Genomic DNA, 23098 nt, shown 5'->3' with positions numbered 1-23098 from the left:
ACACAAACTTGTGTTCTAGCTTTGGACAACTACTGTTCAGCTAGCTTCATAGGTGACAGTGGCATAAATAGAGGCAACCAGACAGCAGGGTGCTCTCCTCTACTTCACTGTTGGACAGAAGTGTACATTGTACAACCCAGCACCTCGAGAAGTCAAATTATTGGATAACTCTGCATGAGATGTCTCTAACTAAAATCCAAATACTAATATGTAGTAATGTTAATTAACAACTAGAAACTGAGCATTCCCAAACCAGAAAGGTCAACTGGCTTTAATAACTATTGAAATAAGTCACGTAAAATATCACTGTTGGGCAACAGAGCATATTACTTATATTTCACAAATGATTCCCTATGCAAATTGATAGAATCTAATCAGCTGGATTAGAATCAAGGTAATCTATTCTACAAATTCATAATCATATAATATTACCTTGAGCACTCATTCATATCAAACTTTATTATGAATGGCCTCAACAAGAGCCCATTCAATTGTACTGTGAACTGACTCACCCCATGCAACGTTGTCTTAACTCTCCAGTTAGCTGCTCAAGGTAACATTTGGAGACCATCTCAGATGGTGCTGGGTATGACTCACACTTACTGTATTAAATGCTAAGCTCTGACTCAGAGTGAACCCTATTAGTTGCTGACTGACACTGTACTTATTTGAATAGAAGCTCACATTGTGAGTCACCTGGTGGAGCACTGAAAACCAATCTGAAATATTCCCAACTGGAGAGTAATTCACATATAATCATATTGGGACCTGACTTGGCACATGTGATTTCAAAACTCAGTTCTGCCAAACTGGCTTGGGAGCATGCTGCAAAGTCACTCCCTGCTTAATGCCCTGTGTTTCTGTCTAAGAACATGTAGTAGGTATCCTGAGATGCAGAGTCAAGAGTAGGCTATTTCCAGAAGGGATTTCTCCAGGTTAATATAAAAAGAGAGTAAAATATTCAGTGTGCAGGAGAAAACCATGGTTTCCTTTTTCAACCATGCAGGCATAATTCCTAGAAGTACCTTCCCAGAAAGACACACCATTCCTATAAATAATTGTAAGACCATATGCTCGCTTGAAAGGCTCTGCCATATAATTCTTAAACTGTTCATGTGAGGTGAGGACTGGACTTTTAAGCCACAATCTGTATCCACCCGTGAAAGGCAAATGTCATTAAGACTGCCACATGCAGAAATGAAAGGACAGTACAGGGTTTTAGGAATTGATATTCCAGTGCCTGGAATGAAGCCAGTAATAGGCAATTGCATTAAAATAAGAAAGCTTTTTTCTCTTTTACTCTTGCTAGTCCACAAAAATCTGGTATAATAAAATCACCTTCTGCGTCATTCCGAAGGCCTTTCCTAAAAGGCTTTCTTATAAAAAAAGACCTTCAAAACCAGCAGGAAAGAGATTTTAAGCATTCAAGAAAAGCTCAAAAATGATTTCTAATATAAAACTGTTATAAGAGAACATGCAATCAAATGTATACCCAAGTAGGGCCTTAAGTTCTAATGCTGGCTCTACCTCTAACTTGATCTGTGACCTCACCTTACCTGGTGCAGGTCTTGTGGTCACGTCTTATCATGTGAGGGACCATGACAAAGCTGCCATGACATTACTGCCTGGTCTTTCTTGGTGCAGGAGATAACACATGCTTGTATGTTTTTTCCTTATATATACCTTCTGGTTTCTTGTTTATTAAAGGTTCACAAATCTGTGGTGAACAGGAAATCGGCGGGGTGTGTGAGAGCTCTGGGGAGCAAGGCAGAAGCTCTAATGCCAATTCTATCTTGACTCCTAATTAGCTAGAGATCTCTGGTGCAGACCCTTAATCTCTCTGAATGTTTCCTCGTTTGTAAAATGAAGGCATTAGAATAAGTAATCTGATTTTCATCATTCTTTATTTTTCATATAAAGGGTATTTTAGCTAAAATATTTCAGGTGGGCCGGGCGCGGTGGCTCACGCCTGTAATCCTAGCTCTTGGGAGGCCGAGGCGGGCGGATTGCTCAAGGTCAGGAGTTCAAAACCAGCCTGAGCAAGAGCGAGACCCCGTCTCTACTATAAATAGAAAGAAATTAATTGGCCAACTGATATATATACATAAAAAATTAGCCGGGCATGGTGGCGCATGCCTGTAGTCCCAGCTACTTGGGAGGCTGAGGCAGAAGGATCGCTCGAGCCCAGGAGTTTGAGGTTGCTGTGAGCTAGGCTGACGCCACGGCACTCACTCTAGCCTGGACAACAAAGCGAGACTCTGTCTCAAAAAAAAAAAAAAAAAAAAAAAAAAAAAAAAAAAAAATATTTCAGGTGATCTCACAAAGCTTAGCACTTCTAGTTCCTAAGGTAAGTTTCCAGATTTTCTTAAATAAAATTCACTTTTTCTAATTTTAAGGATGAATATCTATTTCATCATGTGTACTCTTTGTATTATAGCATTTTGTTCCTGAACTTTTTTATATTTTGAAGTCTACTTAGCCAATTTAGCATCAATATAGTAACAGTAAGAATAGTTTTTGCTTGGTATGTGCCATCCATCCAGTCACAAGAACTGTATTCATTTATGTATTTTTTTGTTTTGTTTTTCTGAGACAGAGTCTCACTCTGTTGCCCGGGCTAGAGTGCCGTGGCATCAGCCTCGTTCACAGCAACCTCAATCTCCTAGGCTCAAGCGAACCTCCTGCCTCAGCCTCCTGAGTAGCTGGGACTATAGGCATGTGCCACCATGCCTGGCTAATTTTTTCTATGTATTTTTAGTTGGCCAATTAATTCCTTTCTATTTTTAGTAGAGACTGGGTCTTGCTTCTTGCTCAGGCTGGTCTCGAATTCCTGACCTTGAGCGGCCCTCCCACCTCAGTCTCCCAGAGTGCTAGGATTACAGACGTGAGCCACTGAGCCCAGCCTCTATTAATTTATTGAATGCTGGCAGCTACTGTATGAGGTATGTACTTTTATTACTCCCATTTTACAGATGATAAAACTGAGGCACAAGATTAAGTAACTAGTCTAAGGTCCCACAGCTAGGTTCGGCTTTGAACCCAGACGGTTACAGAGCTCAAGGCTCTTACCTAATAGGCAATATTGCCTCTCACCTGGGTTACTAATATGTGATACAAAAGGTGCCACTTAATGAACAGAAGATAAACAGGATGAAAGCCAACAGAAAATTAGACTTTGAGCAAAACTGTTTCAACAAAAATAGTAAATGGCCATCATGGGTGTGCCTAAGAACTTAGATTTCATTAATTTCATTACAAATGTCCTTATCAAGCCTGGGAGGAAGTCAGACATTTCCAGAACTTGGACATTTGTTTAGTCAAGTCCATTCTCTGGAACCACTAGAAATGAAGCCAAGCTATACAAGGGCCCTGCCACCTGTGCCTGGGAGTAGAGGCGCTGACCCCAGGAGGGTGACTGAAGGTTGACGCGGAAGCTCCCTGCTCCCCACACTCGGGGGCAATGCGCAGGCCCTGTGGGCAGGTGACTGTGGCTAGCTAGTGGGGAAGAGGCTCCTGCTGGAGTGGAAGGTGCTGGCTCGGGTTGCTACACCTACAACTAGCGAACCGCAGCCAGGAAGCTGGGAGTGGGGGTGGAGTGGAGTCAACAAGGAACGATTGGCCTGTCAAATTCTGAGAAGGAAAGGAAATCAAGATTTCCTTCTAGCACTCTCTTCCTTCCACAGAGAAATCTCGTACCACCACGTTCACTTCCCCAGTCCACCACCGGCGGCGCAGGGGCAGCAGCTGCTCTCCCCGGGGTCCCCCTCGCCTGGCCCTGAGCACTTCACCACAGCCCCCGCCTGCTGCTGGGGTCGCTGCTGGCCCAAGCCACTCGCCCGGGTTTTTCTTCGATGCTGGCAAGTCCCGAAAGCTCAGGACCCATCACGGTCCCCACGCACCTCCTCTCCCAAGGCTCTCCCTCCACACACTCCCTCACAAGCGCGGGGGAGGGGTGCTGCAGCACACAGCGATCCCCTCCAAAGCCTGCCCTCTCCCTCCCCCACTTCTCCAGCAGCGACGCACACACTTTCACCCCAACACCCACCCCGGCCTGGCGAGCTGCTTCTCCCAAGCCCCCACCCGCACTGTTCCTCCGCTAGAGCTGGGTCGGGGAAGGTCGCCTTGCATGGAGACTCCCAGCAGCCCACCCCGTCCAGGAGAGCCGCCCCCTTAAAGGTCCCTAACCTGTCCACTCGCGCAACGCTGCCCCGCACACAGACCGTCCCCTCCAACGCCTCTCCACCCCACCGACCCCGTCCAAGTCTGCAGCCCGGGCGCCCAGACTCATTCCAACTTCCCAAGCGCAGCTCCCAGAGTGTGGAGGAGCAAGCTCCCGGACGGTTCAAGGAAATCCCCACGGCGCCCGCACCTCAACCGCCCTGGCACAGGCAAAGGGCGGGGGACAATTCTGCCCATTCGGTTTTCAAGCAGGCGAAGAGAGGCTCTGGGTAAACAGCGACTCCCACTCGGCCTCTCCAGGGTCCACGTGCGGGACACCCACTTCCCGGCCCTGCTCCTCCGGGCCTCACCTGGGCCGCACTTCTCCGAAAGGGAGGCACCGCGCGTCCCGGCGCGTCGATTTTCCCTCCCACCTGCGCTCGAACCGCCCGCCTCGGGCGTCCGGCCGGTCCTCAGGGCTTCCCCGCATGCACGGAGAACGCCGACGCTTCCGCTCGCCCGCAGCTTCCAGAATACGCGTCTTCGGGTGGGCAACGGGAATTTCAGGTTTCCCCCACCCAGTCACAATCCCCCTCCCACGGAGGTGGCATCGCGGACGCCCCGGCGGACCCGGCAACAACTGACCCAGGGGGTTCGACGCCCCCTTAGGACACAGACACACCCTGAGCCCACACCCGCCCCCAAACAGGCACCGACTACCGGAGGGGCTGGGCCCCCGGAGGGAGCGACCGACCGGCACCGCTCCGGCGGCCACAGCGACTACTGGAGTCGGAGGTCCCCGGGCATGCACGCCGCGCCGGCTCCCGCCGCTGCCCGGCCCGAGGCCTCGGCGAGTCCGGGGAAGGAGGAGGTGCTGAGGAAGCGGGATACTCACGACCCCACCGTCCACCCCGCCGGCCGCGGGGAAATCTCCGGCCGGCTCGCCTCCGTCGCCCATGCGCATGCGTGCCGCGTGCGCCTTATTCCTATTACAAAGCCGAGCGCTGCCTTTACTACGCCGAGATTGCTCGCCTAGGCTTTCCCCCGTCGTCGCTCGCGCCTTCTCCTCCCTCTTCCTCCCCCGGCTCTGCCTCCTCCCCGCCCCCTCACGCCTCCTCACTCGCCTGGGCAATCCCGGGTGTCGCCTCCCGCCCGCGGCGGCGCACTACACCGCGGCTGGGCTGGGGAACCCCCGAGGCCCCACGCGAGCGCGACCCACGCGCAGGCCGCAGCCCCACTCCTCTGGCCCGGGTTAGGAAGTACCGAGAGTGTGGGTGCGAAGCCAGGCCAAAGCTGAGGGCGTCTGCAGAGCCCCTCGGTCATCACCGCGCCTGGGCGCGCGGGGGCCGAGAGAGACTCGAACTTGCGGAGCTGCGAGCTCGGACCTTGTGAATGGAGGGAGCGGAAGGGAGGAGCTGGGGTGGGGGCGTGCGCGGAGGGGGCTCTCAGGCCCCCGAGTCAAGCCAGTGTTCTGCCCCGCCTCCAGAGGGCAGCCCCCTACCTTCTCCCCGGCCCCCAGGCGCGTCTCTGAGCTCAGCCCCCGCCCCACCAGGCGCAGCCTCCGCCTCCGGTTTTCCCGCGCAGGAAAGGGGTCCTCGCCCTCTCCCAGCCGCGGGAGCCCGGCGGCCGCACCCGGCAAGCGAGGAGGTTACGGGATGGGTAACCGAGACCCTCGGCAGCCTCTCTCCGTCCCCTCCTCCTCCAGGGACTCCAGAGTCCGGGGCGGTGTAGACCGGGCTGCGGAGGAACCCAGCAGCCCAGCTCTGCAGGCGCGCAGCGCGCCTGTCCCCGCGGCCCGCGCTGTACCCCGGGCGTGGGCCGCGGCGGGGCCGCCGGGGCAGTGCGCCGGGGCTCGGAGGGCTAACCTGAAGCTGCGAACTGACCTGACACCAAAATAACATCACGTCATTTCCTCCCTTGCTGCGGCGAGGGCAGAGGAGTGGGAGGGCGAGCGCCAGGAGCCGCGGAGGCGCGTCTGGGGGAGGCTGGAGGAGGAGGCGGAGAGCGACGCGCGCAGAGTTTGAAAAGCAGCCTGGGGAAGAGTGAGGGCTCCCGCCCGCGCCCGCGCCCCGCGAGAGGGACCGGGCCCTGGAAAAGTGGCTAGAGTGCCTTCCCGGGGAGGGGCGGTGCTGGGGAGCTGCCGGCGCCCTTTCCTCGGGTGTGCCCAGCCCTGTGCCGACCTTCCCGCCACCCCGCTGCTGCCCGGGGCGGCTGGGTCTGTGGGGGTAGGAGGAAGCGGGAGAGGCTGGCGTCCCGGCGAGGCCGGGTGCGGGGCGTGGTGAAGGCACGGTACTCACGGGCATGGGCGACTTCTGCCGGGCGCTGGCGTCCTCTTCCCGGGGCTCGGCGGGCGTCAGCGGGGTGCCCCCCGGGAGTCGGCCGGGCAGCGCCAGCGTTGCCCCCAGCAGGAGCGAGAGGCGGCCCGGCAGCTGCTCGCGCCCGCGCGGGAGCCAGGCGGCCGGCAGGGCGGGACGCAGGGGGGAGAAGTCCGGGCGCCGCCGGGCGGCCTCAGGAGGGGGGCGCCGGAGGAGGTGAGAGAAGCTCCGCGCGAGGCTGGAGAGCGGGCTAGGAAGGAGGCCGAGCAGCTCCGGGGCGGCGGGCGAGTCTGGGAGCTGTGCGGGGCCGGCGGCGGGAGGACGGGGCGGGGAAGAGACAAAACCAGCACACCGTTACTGCGGCGCCCAGCCACTTTGATGGGCTGTTTGCTACGGCGCTCTGAGGCGTTGCTTTAAGGCTCTGAGAGAGTATCCGTGAGAGCACAAGGAAAGGCCTATGGTTAGACTCTTCACCCTCTTTCCTGGTCCCACTCCCTTTTTTCTTAACTCCTGTGGTCGGTAGACCAGCAGCGTCACGAACACCTGGAAGCCGGTTGGAAATAGAGAATCTCAGGCCCCATCCCACCCTACTGCATCAGAATCTGATGTTAACATTCCTAGGGGATTCGTGTGCACGGTAAATGTGAGATGCAGTATGTGGAAGAGTCTGTGTTTACATCTCTTGGTTCTTTAGTATCTAGATGAAAATCTCTTAGTTCACATTTGCAACTCTTGCTCTTCCCCTCCCTCCTCTGACCCTCCTTTGTCCCACCTGTCCTTTCCCACCTCCCAAGTGCCTAGGATTCTACCTGCCAGAGGCGCAGAGCTGGACTTGGCTACCAGAGCCATTGGGATAGCTGTCTAGGGAAGACTCAGATAGTGGCTGAGGAAGGCTGAGGGGTCCCAATCCCACCTCAGGCTCGTTGGAGAAAGGGAGTAGCCGATCGGGCTTTGGATCTGCTGGGCGGAGTGAGAGACCAGTACTCCATGTTGGGGCTGTCACTACAAGTGAACACCCTGTAGACCCCCTATCCGCACTCCACAGGTTCCATTTCATTCTAGAGAACACAGGCCCTTCCACCTTCCGGTTGTTGCTTAGGTGGTGGTAGTGGAAAGTGGAGGGAAGCATTGGTTTATAAATCAGGAGCACAGAGTTCTAGACTCAGCTTTACCACCAACTTGACGACTAGCCTTAGGAATATCTCTTTATTCTTTGAGTTCATGTGCTTCATTTATAAAGTAAAGGAATTGAACTCAGTGGCTTTTTAAAGTCACCTGCCTTGTTCAGGCTCTCATCTTTGAGACCTCTCAGGGCTTCTTGGTGCACTAACGTTGAGTGTAGTTGCAAACCGGAACCTAACTCGGCCAATCCAAACACCCCCCTCAAGCATCAAGCAAAACAAAAAACAATTTAATCTGTGTGTGAAAAACAAGAGTGGCGGTTGCCAAGAAAAAATGAAGGTGGAGGCAGGGAGCAGCGAATAACAGTGCCAGGGTGGCGAAGTGTGGGAGGGGAGCGCGCGCGAGGGGCTGGGCGTGGGTCCGGGGCGCGGCGGCCGCTCTCCAGGGTCCTGAAGGCGGGAGCGGTCGCGGGCGGCCGCGTGGGCCTGGCGCGGTTCCCTGCCCTGCAGTCACCAGCCCTGGCGTGTTTTCTTTCCCCGTGGAAGTCTTGTGGGAAGCGATCGTCGGGAGGGAGGGAGGAAACCTAGCAACCCATTCTCATTCATGAGGCCCTTGTGGGAAGCTGTCGAGAGCTCAGGCTGATTTGTCTTTGGGTCATTTGTATGCGCTTGTGCGAGTTGAACTCGGCTTGCATTTCCGAGTAAGTTCATACTGTTTCACTTCCCCTCATTACGTTTTCCTGGAGAATGGGGTCGTTCTGGTATTTTCGTTCTCCTTGTTCAGATGCTCCTCTCCTCCTCCACTTTTTGGCAAAGTGCATTTATTTTCGGGGCTGGAGCTGGGAGCTGGGAGGCTTCTGGAGAAGTGCCAACAACTCACTTGAGGTGGGGAAATGGGCGATTTGGAAAACACTCTTAGCTGGCCTTGGTGCCCAGCAACAGAGCCCAGGAGCCTTGGTCTTGCGGGGAGGGGAGCAGGGGACGCCCCCTCGGGCTGCAGTGGGAGTGGGAGCTGGCGGCGCCAAGCCTGCTCTGTGGGCAGGAACCGCCACAGAGAGACCCTAAGCCAAGGAGCCCCAGCTCCGGCCACCTATACCTGACTGGGCCCACCCATGACATTCCCGACCTCACACAAGGACTTGAACAAAGCCAAAAGTGCTGAAATTGAGTGCCTGGCACACTCCTGTGACACACGCCCAAGTCTGAGGGGCCGAACAAAGGAAAGGTTCCCAGGGCCTTTCCCAGAATTTGCCATCTCTAGCTAGTTTTCACATGGTTTTGTGAGAATGTGGGAACATGTAACTTGACCCTTCTTTCTCGCCTCGCCCCAGCCCCTCTTCCCGAGTCACTTGCAGGCCCCTTCCTCGGACACGCTTCATTAGGCATTTCGCTTCGGTCCTGTGCTTCAAGACAGAGACTCTTGTGAGGGCAGTGATGAAAAATGTTCAGGCAGAATAAAAGTCCCAAGTCCGATTTCAGAAAAACAAAGCTCGGGATCCTTGGCTCCTCTGGAGACAGTCACTGTTTGCCCTTCTCCACGCGGGGCTCCTGATGGGCTGCCTGCCCTGCCCGCCAGTTCTGGCTCTGGGGCCTGCTGAATGCAGTCACACCCAGCCGGGGTGGGACGGGCAGTGATGAGGGGGTGGCTGTGAAGCACGAAAGGTGTGGGGTGCTGGAATCAATCCATCGACTTCCTTTGGCTTGGCAAGGATAGAGCCACGGAGTTATCAAGGTAGCTCAGAAATTTGACCTCAGAGGTTATCTGAGCAAAGAAGTTTGGCTGCCTGGGGTGCGGGTGCCAAATGCCAGAGACCCTGTCTTCCTTTTAGGCCAGATTCTAAATGACAGTCTCAGAGTTTCACTAACATGAACCACAGGGTGGAATCATCATGGAACCTGTATTCCTGAGAGCACTGGACCTTTCTGAGGGATCCAGAAGCCTTAGGGAATACTTTATTCTGATCAAATGGCCACTTCCCTGTTAGTCATGTTGGCCGTTGAACAGTGACTAGAGAGCCTTTATGCAGACTAGAAAATCACCACATCCCAAATCAATATTAACAGTGTCTCATCCTTTTCAAAGGCAAATTGAAGATTTTCCTTCACACCTAAATAGTACATTTAACAAAGGGAACATGCAACGCAGAATAAACTACTCTTGTTACCAAAAATTTCTACAGACCTTTAGAATTAAAATTAAGTGTTATAATGGGGTTTGAAGTTAGATTTAATTTCATGAAATGACCTACTTTCTCCTGAACTTTAATCTTAAAAATTCCACTTTGCTGTAGTTTAACCATATTATACATTTTACTTTATGATATTTGGAGACATGGTTCTTCCACTTGTATCTAAGAATCTAGCTGACAGTTCTCAAGAACTATAAAAGCAAATCTTCTCCTGCACTGCCTATAAATCATGCAGATTGGAAGGTGGCATTATATTAATAAATAAGCCAAATAGGTCATGGCTGTTGGAGTCACAAGTTAATATTAATTTGAGGCCAACCTAGCTATTAATAACATGTTCTATTATTAAGGTTCATTTAGAATCTCAATGTTCCTAGTGAAAGTACAACTGTTAAAAAGAATATTTCTGCAGCTAATAATTAGTTCTGACTTCATCAAACTCTTGGGCTCAAGTGATCCTCTTGCCTCAGTCTCCCAAGTAGCTGGGACTACAGGTACACACTACCATGCCCAGCTAGTGTTTCTATTTTTAGTAGAGACCAGGTCTCACTCTTGCTCATGCTGGTCTTGAACTCTTGAACTCAAGCAATCCTCCTGCCTCAGACTCCCAGAGTGTTAGGATTACAGGTGTGAGCCACTGCACATGGCCATCCATTCTTTTAATAACTTTTAAAATCTATTTATGCGTAGGGCTTATGTGGAGATGTCATAAAAAGATGTACTAGAGGCAATGATAATGAGAAAGGAGGGGCTGGGAATGGACCAGAAATGAGAGCTCCTTAGATGACATGTACATCTGGCAAGGGAAATATTTAAAGGCTCTGTCTGCCCTGCTTTTGCCAAGATAACTGAGTCTTCTGCCTGCCCTCCCCAGTGGTATTGCTAACCAAGAGAAGGGCTTAGGGTAGGAAATGAGGCTTTATTTGAAAACTTATTATATCCCAAAATGAACTCTTGATTTTCCCCTCCAAGCCTTCTGCTATAGTCTTTGCCATCTCACTAAATGGCAACTTGATTATTTCTGTTCAGGTCAAAAACACTGGAATATCCCCAACCCTCAATTTTTTTATGCTCTCTTATCAAATCCAACAGCTTCTTACATTCACAAGTATTACCCTGTGTCATAGGTTGACTTGCACACCATAAATATATTATATATATTGGGGATTAGTACCTCAGAATATGACCTTATTTGAAAATAGAGTTGTTGCAGATGTAGTTATTAAGATGAAGGCCATGCTACTTCAGTATGAATGGTGTTCTTATAAAAAAAAAGAAAATTTGGACACAGACATGTGCACAGGGAGAATGCCATGCAAACATGAAGGCAGGAATTAGGGTAATGCATGTATAAGCCAAGGAATGCCAAATATTGCCAGCAAACTGCCAGAAGCTAAAAGGAAGCATTGAACAGATTCTGTCTCAGAAGGAATTTGGCCTCAAGACTGCAACATAGAAATCCTGCCTGAGTTTCCACCCTGCCTGTCCAGTCCCATGGATTTCAGACTCAAGACTGTACCATCCACTCTTACTTGGATTTTCACCTTGCTGGCTTGCTCTACAGATTTTGGACTGGTTAGCTTCTACAATTGCATGAACCAGTTCCTTTAAGTAATCTCTCTCCATCTCTCTCTCTCTCTCTCTCTCTCTGTCTCTCTCTCTGTCTCTCTCTGTCTCTCTCTCTGTCTCTCTCTCTCTCTCTCTCTCACACACACACACACACACACACACACACACACTTAAATATACATGCTCTATTGGTTCTAGTTTTGGGGGAACCTTGGTTAATATAACTCCCCAACTGGTCTTCTACTGCCCCTTTGCCATACTTCCTATTACAGTCTAGTCTCAAAACTGAAGCCAAAGTCTTCCTTAAAAGCATCGGTCAGACTATGTCACGCTGCAGTTCCAGACTTTTTTTTTTTTTGGAGACAGTGTCTCACTCTCTCACCCAGACTCAGACTGGAATTCAGTGACATGATCATAGCTCACTGAAACCTCCAAATCCTGGGCTCAAGCAATCCTCCAAGCTCAGCCTTTCAAGTAACTAGGACTACAGGTGTGTGCCACAACACCTGGCTAATTTTTAAAAATTATTTGTACAAATGGGGTCTTGCTATGTTGCCCAGGCTGGCCTTGAACTCCTGACCTCAAGCAATCCTCCCAACTTGGCTAGGATTGCAAGCATGAGCCCTTGCACCCACCTCCAAACTTTCTATTGACTTCTCTTCTTAGAGTAAAATCCCAAATCCTTACACAGCCCTCAAGGTACTATATTAATAGTCCCACCTTCCCTCTAAGATCTCTGCTTCCTACAAAGCTACAAAGTCTCTGCAATATTTTTTTTTCCATAGCAGTTGTCACCATTTAACATACTATGTATTCACTTGTGTATATGTAAGAAGTAGTAGTTTTATCTGTTTTGTTCATTGCTATCTCCAGAGAGCCTAGAGCAGTGCTTGGCCCTTAATAAAATACTTCATTAATATTTGTTGGACAAATGAATTAGAAACAAACTCAAATATTATTCAGCCATAAAAGTGATACAACTTTGAGACATTCTACAACATGGACAAACTTTGAAAATATTATGTTAAGTAAAAGATGCCAGACACAAAAAGAAAAATATTGTATGATTCCATTTATATGAGTTCTCAAGAATAGCCAAATTCATAGAGATAAAAAGTAGATTGTAAAGGTAAACAGTGGCTTGCAGGAGGGAAGAAGGGAGAATTATTGTTTGATGGATACAGAATCCTTGTTTGGGAAGAAAAAAACGTTCTGGAGATGGTGACAGTTGCAAAACATTATGAATGTGTTTAATGCCACTGACTTGTATGCTTAAAATAGTAAAAATAATGAATTTTATGTCATTTATATTTTACTAAAACTTAAAAAATGCTCTGGAAACCCTTTTTAAAAATTTTTTTTTGGGGGTGGGAAAGAAAAAAAAAAAAAAAATTTTTTTATTTCAGGATATTATGAGGATACAAATATTTTGGTTATATTTTACATCTTTCCCTCACTCGAACGAGGATTAGAGGCATGCCCTTCCCCTCTACAATGCTCACCCTGTCCATTAGTTGTGAGTTTACCCCCTGGAAACCTTTTAAAGTATGAGCTGAGAAGAGCCTAGAGAAGTCCATCCAGGACTGAGTTAATCATTCTGAATTCTGCCATTGAGTTTTCACATATCTCCTGGAATTCTCTCACTTTGATCTCTCTGCCATCACTCAGTGTTTGTAAGAGAGACTTGCCTAGTTTCATTCTACTTCTGGCATATGGTAGAACATAGGTCATGAGGTGGAGGAGTAGAGAGAGAAGAGCTAAAGCAGGAACAGATGAAGAGGGGGCTTGTGAGCCACTCACTTATTCATTCTTTCCACAAACATTTATTCTGTGTACTAGGCACTCTCCTAGATACTTGAGATACAAAGAGTGAGAAAGAAAATGACCTGCACTCATGGTGTGGTGAATGAGAGGTAGTAAGAGTCTGTATATCCTGAATGAGACAAGCAAGTCATGGTAAGGATTTTGGATTTTATTTTAAAAGCAATGGGAAGTCACTGATAGGTTTTAAACAAGAGACAGATGATCTGATTTATACTTTTTTTAAAAAAGACTCCTTTGGCTACTGTGTATTAGAGTGAATGGGGGGCAAGGATAGGAATAAGTGAGAAGATGACTTGGACAGGTAGGTAATGGGAATAAGAATACAAAGAAATGGACAGATTTGATATTAATATAAGTTTTAGAGATAGAATTAACAGAATTACAGATGAATTGGATGTACAGGCTGAGAAAAAGGTAATTAAGGATAATCTCTAGGTGGTTTTTTTCTTTTTTTGACTTGAGCAGTTAAGTGGCTTGATGAAATGAGGCAGGCTGGGGGAGGGAAATCAGGAATCCTGGTAAAGACACATTTCTGAGATGCCTATGAGTCATTCAGATGGAGATGTCAGGTAGGCTGTTGTAAAAGGGATTGAGTTCAGGGTAGAGAGGTCTGGGTAGGAGTCTAGGAGATGAAATTCGGAATCATTAGCATAAAATGGTATTTAAAGCCATTGGAATTGGGTAAGATCCCTAGAGACCAGGAGAAAAAGAGAGAGGGAGAAAGAGAGAGATTGCATCTACTTAAGGAGTTTGAACCAGATACAGGTAGAAATGGAGATCCACTGACAAAATTTAATCAGGAAGTTAACAGGATCACGTGTGTATTTTGGAAAGGTCTCTCTGTCCTCTCCAGCATGACTGGAAGGGGGACCAGGGAGGAGGCTGTTGCAATAATTTTTTGAGAAATGATCATGACTTGATCTAGAAAGTGTTCAATGGGGTGGAGGTAATTAAACAGATCAAGAGATAATTTTGAGCAGTGTGGCAAAATTTGGGGATTGACTGGAGGTGTGAAATGAGGACGAAAACAAGGTCAAGGATTATGCCTCCACGTTTCTGGGTTTGAACTGGGTGGATAATAGGGCCATTTACTAAGATAGAAAACTTAAGAAAAGAAGAGCTTGGGGAAAGATGAAGACATATTGCTAATTTTGAAGTGTCTACTAGACATTTAAATCTAGACATTTAGTAGACATTTGTACACTGACGTGTGGGCTGCAGCAGGCAAAGCTGAGTGGAACCACAACCCATAAAGCTGTTTCGAAGCCGCTGACACAGCCAAGAACATCTAGGGACAATGAGTTAGGGGAGGAGATTAAAAGGCCAAAGTGGAAAAATTAGGAAATTCCTAATATTTCAGAGTCAATAAAGGAAAGGGAATTTGCAAATGAGGCTGATAAAGAGCAGCCAAAGAAGTTGGAGGAAAACAAGATAAAAGGGACACCACTTAGTACCAACTAGTACCGTCCCGACACTGTTCGTGCAGTATGTCATTTATTCTTTATAATAAATCCCAGCAGGTAGTAGTTCCATCTGCATTTTACAGAGGACTGTAAAGCCTTCAGAGACTCAGAAAGGTAAAATAACCAAGGAGTCATATCCAGACAATAGCAGAGCTGGTTTGAAGGAATGTAAGCAAACCCTGGTCTATCTGGTTTCTAACTCATTAATCTTTAGTAAAATGAATGAGGGGTGTGTGTGTGTACATAGATACCCTCTGGGAGGATGCGTAGAAGTTGATAAGAGTGAAGAGTGGTTGCCTTGGATCGGGGAAGGGGAGTTGGCAATGGGTGGGATGGAGTGTACTGTGTACACTTTATTCTCCATAGTATTGTCATAAAGAGTCTGTAACACAGAGTCTGAATTGTTTTTCATGTTTGACCATTGGCAGCCTTTAGTCCCTGCCACTGCCCCTGCCCCTTTTGCCCCACATCTGGGTAAACTAAGGCAAAAGGCCAGGGACTCCCTCCTTTGGCAGCACCTGCAGGAAGTTCAAACCATGAGAGTCTGGCCCTTACAAAGGAGAACACTCAGCTCAGCCCCACCATGAACTCCAAGCCATGCTTCTTTCTCTGTTCTCTCAGCCATTTTTGGACTTGCCTGGGATCCTGCCACACCCTCCTCAGAGGCTTCCTTATGTGACCAACAAACTTTTCTATGCTCCAGTGGTGTGTGAAGCCTCACCAGTCTTGACATCCCAACCAAATTTTGGGTGTCAGCAGCAGGGGGTGGGACTCTATCCTGCCCATGTGTTGTAACCATGCATCATATTAGCTCACAACCTTAAGGCTGTGCTATTCTTGTTTTGAATACTCTAATATATAAATGCAAATTACCTAAAAAAATTTAAATGGCAGGAATACTAAGGGTCCCTGTGCCAAAGTCCTAAGGTTTCAAGATCTACCTGGGCTTTCTCTCCACTTTTCTTAGGTGTTGGCTCATTAAAAGGAAAAACCAACATGAAATAAAATAAAGCCTATGATTTTTCTTCTGTAGCATTCTAAATCTTCAGAGACCAGGAAGGGAACTATTAAATGCAATATCAGAAAATGGAAAAGAAAAATTTAAAACTCATTTTCAAAGCTTTAGTGATGTTTATCTGGGATCTCTAGTTCCTAAAAATTGCATTTGTCTAAACTATGTTTTCTTTTCATGGAGGTTTATGATTTTAAAAATTTAGTATGTGTATCTACATCTATATATTTTTTTACCAAACAAGCCACTCCTAGAGAATACGAGGCAGAACCCTAAAATAGCCCCACTATACTTGGCATTCTTACCTTTATCATAAAAATAATTGACACTTTTTACCCTGAGGTATAGATATTTATAAAATTTCCCATATATGTTACACTAATTCCTACCCCTCTCCCCAGCTATTCATTGAATAAACTGTAGACCAGTGGGGTTAGATGATTTCTGTTAGAATTAGTAAGGGGCAGAACTGTCCCACCAACTTCTGCCTCCTGACTGTGATGCTTCTTGACACCACACCCAGGAGACACAGTCATTGTTTACTGCTGCTGATGACTGTAATCTATGACACTGACATTATTGATTCATATTTCCCCAGTGCCTATGATAGTTTCTAGGTGTAATTAAGAATTAAGTATCTTTGACAACATTCATTGTCTTGGACCAAAATTCTAATTTTTCATTCTTCACATAGTAATTCTTAGTAAGTAATGTAAAGTCCATGACTAATTACTAATTCCATGCTTACAAACCTACACTGGAGATTGAATTACTGACTTCAGTTTTATAGATACTGGATAGGTTAGTGTCCTGGCTGCTACTTCTCCACCCTCCTGACTAAATTGGTTAGTTCTCTGAGGTTCTAAATGGATAATGTAGCTTCCATAATGATCTGATTTACCTAAAACCAGGGAACAGTATTTTAGATACTGAAAGGGCAGTGGAAAAGCCGTAGGTGGAGGAGGAGTGCACAGTCAGGAAGTGGAGAACCAACCACAGGTTTCTCTCGTGACGTTGGATATATCCAAAGCAGTTCCTGCCTTTGCTCATACACAGCACCTCTGACCACTGTAACCTCTTCCCCACCCTGTGGACAAGTGATCTTTCTAAAAGGTGAGTGTGGTTATGTTACTTCCCTCCCTTTAATCTCTCAGGGGCTCTTCATTTCTCTGCAGGATGAACTCGAAGCAACTTCATATTGCACTGAAGACCTTTCGTGATTCGCTGACCTGTACTCTGTCTACCCATTCTCACTACAATTTCCTTGTACTTGAAGCACCAGTTGTATTAATGTTCCTTCAGTTCCTCAAATCTTGTTCACTCTCATTCTTGGGATTTTGCATCCACTGCTCCCTTTGCCTGAATCACTCCCCCTTCCAATCTGCTCCTCTCTTCTCTCCCAGGGCAATCTCCCATTTATCCTGCCAGTCCCAGCTTAGATGCAGTTTCCTTAGGGAAGCTCTCCCGAGTTGGGTTACTTGCCTGTAACGCTTTCTCATAGCACAGACTGCTCTGCATTGTGAGAGTCTGTTTTCTTGTTAGACTCTGAGCTGTCTGAGCCTCAGTACTTTGCCCTATTTGGACCTGTGTCTCAAAACCCTATGCAGTACTGGGATATAACATGTATTTCATGAATATCTGTTAAGTGAATGAACTTTGAAATGACTTTACTTGATAACTGTTGAACCTGGGTGATTGGCACATAGGGTTTTATTGTAGTATTTTTCTTTACATGTATATATATGTTTTACTTTTTATAATAAAAAGATTTTTAATAGATGCAATTTTAAATTCTAAACGATGTGTCTCATTTCTTCTTCAATTGTAATAGGTGAGAGACTATGAGATAGAAGCTGTCACAACAGCGTGAGCAAACCTGGAAGGTCTAAGGTTTGTTAAGAAGGGACTCAGAATGCTGCATGCCAGAGGAAATGCTCCATTTGTCCGCAAGTCCTGCGGACGGATCTCCCAATTTCACACTAGTGGGCCTGACAGTCAACAAAGGAGACGGCAAGAACAAGGGAAGACATTGTCCTGTCCAAAGCGGACAATTTGTGTCAGGGCTCGAGAAGGGGGCCTGGGCTTTGTAGCTTTTCCAGTAGTCCTTAATAAGCTGGGCATTGTGTGAGGCTCCTCACCCAGGCCGCGCAGGCTGTCCTTCTATGCCTTTTTCCCTCTTCCTGCCTGGCTGCCGGGAGAACTTGTTAGCAGTCATTGATTTCTTTGAGTTGGACACAACTGAATTGAACTGCTTTGCTTGGCATTTTAAAAGGAATGTTTCTCTTGGGGAAGTCGGACATTGGCACTACTATGCAATTACCCATTTGGGGGGCCATTCAGGATTAATAACTGTTGTTAATTTCTTTCAGGGCATATGTAGCTCGAAGAGGTCAAGAAATAACTGCTCTCTCTGAGTATGGTTTTTCTCCACACAGCGGGAATGAAGTAGTGAGATAATGCACTTCTATTTACTAATCAGTTGGCCAATCAGTACTAACTGGGCTCACACTATGTGCTCAGTAAGTGCAAGGCCCATCTTTAGATGGAGATAACTAGGTTAACAGCTACTGTGGGAGAAACTGGCTACAAACCAAGCACATAGGGTTCCAGGGGGTCCCAGGATGGCAGCACAGGACTAGTGGGAACCTGAGCTCACAGATGCAGGCTTAAAAAAAAAAAAAAGAGTATCTGATTTTTTAAAAAGCCTGCATCTTTGTAGCTTGCCAGTATTTTTAAATGCATTATCTCATTTGATCTTTTTCAAAACAACTCATTGAAATCATGTGTGAGAGGTATTATTGTCTTGATTTTATAGATGTTAAAAAGCGAGACTCAGAGAATGAAATCCAACTTAGACCTTAAGTGAAAAACCAGCTCTTGACATTTCAAAGACATTGCCCTTTATGTCATTATCCTGCTTGGTGGCAGTTTGTACCTGTGTCAGCCAAAGGATGCATATTATTGAGCTTTTTCACTTGGTGAAAAAGGATGTCTTCAAGTAATCAAACTTAGTTACAATTGAGCTTCAAATTTTTCCTATGGGAAATGTTGCAATGCTTGGATTTCCAGCAGATGTCAGCATTCACCATTCTCCCACTCCTTGCTTTTAAAGAGTATTAGGAAAGAAGAGCCTATCTCCCTCTTGGGCTCCTTGGAATATTTATTGCATCTGGGCGTGAGGCACAGAGAAGAGAGCATGAGCTCTGAATCTTGACTCAGGGAGGAAAGAATTTGAAAATACAGGGAGCCTTCTGGTCCCCTGATTTCCTAAAACCCAAAGGCAACATTGTTTTCCTCCTCTGAGTGATTTCATATATCTAAAAATCAGCCCACTTCTGATGGATGAACCAAACAGAATTCTAACCTGGCTTTTGGCCAAGATTGCATGAAAAGGAGGAGGTTTGGAGTGAAGGGAGAACACAGGAACGCCGCACCTTCTCTGTAACCTGCAGAAGCCAGTGTCATCGCTGTTGGATTTTAGACCAGTGTGTGGCTTCTGAAGAGGGGCTGGAAATCGTCCCAAACTGTAAGCCTCTAGGAGTTCATTCTTGTGGCTCTAATATGAGCATGCCTTATAGATTTCATGAGCAGGAGCAGTATATTAATTCCCTTATGTCTAAGTGCATATGAAATTAAACTTTATTTCTTGTCCTAAAGGGAGGAACCAGGCCAGAATAAGAGAATCAGATGCTTCAGGTATGCCTGGGGATGTTGGGGAAAGGCCTAAGGTGAGGGGGTTGTGTGTGTGGAGGGAGGTGAGCTTCTCTTACCTCCCAGTTTGGCTGGGTCTAATGGGCCTGCTGCCTAAGGGATCCTCCCTTGCCTTATTCATGTGTTGTTAGGACTGAGTTGATCCATACAGGGTCAGCTGGCCTGGCTCAAGCAGGAGAGCAGAAAGGGTCCCCCAGAGGCTGGGGGTCTAGTGACTCCAGACTTTAGTTTTATGGGAGCCATCACAGATACTTTGCAAAATATCTGGTGGTGGGAATGGGAGATAATCAAAGAAGGTAAATGCATTTATCTCTGAGGTGTGATTATAAAGCTTGTGAATGATAGGTATAAAAATGCCTGAACTCAAACAACCAAACCAGGGCTGTCTACTTCAAGTGTCATGATTAATTTAGGAATCCCATAAGCTGGTTCAAAGTTGTAGTTGCTCAAAACACGTGCTGGAAAACTCCTTACAATTGTTTCATGACCTACAGAATGGCCAGGAATAATGGATCCAGAGGTAGATCACATTCATACTGTGCCAGATTCTCTCTCCTGGGAATGTGAAATGAGAACATGGAGATGCTGTGATTAGAAGGTGCTGGTTGGTGTTATGCTGTCTTCCAGCATCTTCCACAAATTCCTGGGCTGAAGTTTCTGAGCTGCTAGCCTCCTGCTTCCCTGCTATTTCTTTTTGTCTTCTAGTCATATGCAATTTAAACAGAGTTACAAAAATGCATTAAGACTATGTTTACAATATTTTAGTTCATTTACAGTCTTATTTTGATAAAAGTCCTTGGAATGATCTATCACTTGAAAACAAATCATTATAATTTCTAGTGTTTAGAATTCAAAATCATATAAGAAAAATATATTCTTGTTAAAAAAAACCCTTTTATATAGTTGATATCAAATCAAATAACTTATGTAGCCCATGATTTGGGTCTTATTCTTGAATATTTGAAAGTATTCCAATTGTCACTACATGGTTTAAACTATTATCCTTTCAACGTATTTGCTTCATCTTAAACTTCCTTTTTTCAGTTATTTTATTTTATTTTATCTTCTTTTTTGGAGACAGGGTCTGTCCTCCAGGCTGGAGTGCAGTGACATCATCATAGCTCACTGCAACCTCAAACTCCTGGGCTCAAGCGATCCTCCTGCCTCAGCCTCCCGAAGTGCTAGGGTCACAGGTTTGCAAGTATTTACTTGCAGTTTGTAGCTAGTCTTTCATCCTTTAAATAGTGTCTTTGGCAGAGGAAAAGTTTTAAAATTCTGATGAGGTCTAATTTATTGATTTTTTTCTAATGGATCATGCTTTTGTTGTCTAAGTACTCTTTGCCCAGCCCTAGGTCACAAAGATTTTCTCCCACTCTTTCTTAAAAGTTGTATAGTTTTACAAATAGTTGTACATTTAAGCCCATGATTCATTTGGAATTACTTTTTGTGTAAGGTGTGAGGCATAGTTTGAGGAATTTTTGAGGGTTTCTCATTGGCCCCTGGACATCTAGACACATTTTAGCCCATGTCCCCTCTTTCTGCATCTATATATTCTTAAACATTATTTCATGTCTATCTTGATTTCACTCCTTCCATTCTTCCATTAGGCCTTTTTCAGTCATCTTACCCATACTGATCATATTCTATTCCTAATTTCTTACTGCCTTACTGATTGAAAGAATGTACAGTAATTACATAGGCATCCCATATTATCGACATGAGTTCATGTAAATAATACGTTAGCATGTTTGTCTTTGCCAATATGTTGTGAGTCTCTAGAGAGGAAGTAGCATATCTTTCTTTCTCTTTATTCCCTGCAGCACCTAGCCTGAAGTTTTGAAGTTAGTGAGGATTCCATGGTATTTGTAGAATCAAAATGAATTGAGTACTACCATCCTTGTATTTGTTAGAAGAGGGATATGTCTTCTTTCTGTATTTAGATGGAATATAAATTAAAAAAAAAAAAAAAAAAACCAAGTAAAGGAGCCAGTAACATCCCAACTGGAAACTTCCTTTTACTCTCTCCTACTGCTGTACAGGCCTGGACCTGTTTACGCTGGTTATTGAGGTCAGGACAGCAGCTCAGGCTACCTGGTGCCGGCGCGTGCGGCCTGTTCTTGGATGCTGTGGGCAGGTGAACTGCTGATGCTTAAACACTTCTCCATTGCATTTGCCTGTGATTCTACTTATAGCATACCTCCCAAGACAGTTATACATTTCAAATTATGTTTATGTGTGTATGTACATAAATACAGACATATACAACATACATACACAATGTTCGTACTTTTACAACATAAATATATATTTGCTGTTGTTGTTGCTATTTCCTCAGAGTAACCTCCAAATTCTACATTTTAGAAATATATTTGGTGTGTGTTTCCTACATTTAGATGTCCATTAATTAAGGACTCCTGGCCACTATGTCCTATTTCATACTAGTGTCTTAAACTCCTAGTTCTTAGATGATAATGGGGGTGTGGAAACTCATGTGTTATTTGTTCACATATGTCTGAAAGCTCAAAAGCAAAGGTCAGTACATTTCTACAGAAAAAACTTCTTATTGACCTTTTTTTCTATAAAACTTTTCTTCCAGTTGTGCCAATTGGTTAAAATAATATCAGGAAAAAGGGGACAACTAGCAAATTAAACAGGGAATTTGCAAATAAATGATTATTATCAGGATATGAGACATGGCACAGGAAGAGATGAATTTTTTAGGGTTAAGGTATTTGGGTAGGTTTGCTGTAGTAGGATTTTACAACATTAAATTCTGAGTCTGCTCATTGTTTGTTAGACATTAACACATGCCCATCTCCCATACCTAATAACCTTTTAAGAGATAGTTCTATTAATAGCTAAGAGGATTTGCAGACTTAAACTGTACACTCTTCAAAGATACACATGACACTGAGCAGGAAAACTGTCACTCTTTAGAGAAATAATGTTATTACCTATTAATAGAAACTTATGCTTAGAAAATTCACCTTAGGACACTGTGATTTTAGAAAAAACAGCCCTTAGCTCCTTAATGTTCTTATCATCTTACATTAGTTTATCAATTTTTTCTCTTGGAATTTTTGTAGGAATCAGTCTATACTTTTTCTCTTTCTTTTATTAGTACATGGGATATAATATTTATATCAGAGAAAAACATCCAAGGGCGAATACCGATAGCTATAAAATCTATGTCTACTGCTTTTTATTTTTATTTTTATTTTTATTTTTATTTTTTTTCATATAGACCTTGGAGAATGATTTTTTTTTCTTTTTTCATATAGACATCTACTGCTTTTTAAAACATGTCCTGAAATAAGCAAAGTAACAAAAAAAGCAATGAGTAAGCATTTGTTTTGATAATGTGAAGCTGTTCAGGTTAGAGAAAACTGGATCTATACGGTAATTATCATCAAGGTTTTATATTTCCCTTGGGGTTGGCTTGAAAATATTTTTGATAAAACATTAATATATGCGAATGACGGCACTAAAGCTTGCTCATGGTTTTGTATTCTTTCTGGATTAAGCCTTTCTCTTGTCAAGAAAGAATCATGGATTGTGGAGATCGTCTTACCTTGACATCAGGTGCATCGTTGGGGTCCCCTTCATTTTCTGGGGTTTGGCGAATGTTTGCATTGTATCTCTCAGCCCTAAACAGGAGCAGGAATTGTGTCCACATAGACGGCCGGGAGGCATGTTTCTGGAGGCACTCTTGGTCATCTTGGGAAAGCATGGGCAT

The 23098-nt window shown here is 45.7% G+C and overlaps 1 protein-coding gene across 2 annotated transcripts in view; it reads right to left on the bottom strand.

Moving 5' to 3' along the window:
- Window positions 1–23098, bottom strand: part of RGS20 (regulator of G protein signaling 20) — an 88072-nt gene extending 64974 nt beyond the window's left edge. Inside the window, exons 1-3 of one of the 2 annotated variants that reach the window (XM_012751779.3) lie at window positions 22934–23098; window positions 17105–17112; window positions 6456–6780 (exon numbers count right to left, since the gene is read on the bottom strand). In XM_012751779.3, the coding sequence (XP_012607233.1) occupies window positions 6456–6780; window positions 17105–17112; window positions 22934–23098 (498 nt within the window). Of the gene's footprint in view, window positions 1–5053; window positions 5217–6455; window positions 6781–17104; window positions 17113–22933 lie in introns of those variants that run through there. The other variant, XM_012751769.3, reaches the window with a different exon arrangement.

Source organism: Microcebus murinus, chromosome 7, assembly GCF_040939455.1.
Source record: "Microcebus murinus isolate Inina chromosome 7, M.murinus_Inina_mat1.0, whole genome shotgun sequence".
Taxonomy (NCBI): Eukaryota; Metazoa; Chordata; class Mammalia; order Primates; family Cheirogaleidae; genus Microcebus; species Microcebus murinus.
Note: the sequence above shows the minus strand (reverse complement) of the source record. Positions and strands in the feature narration are given on the sequence as shown.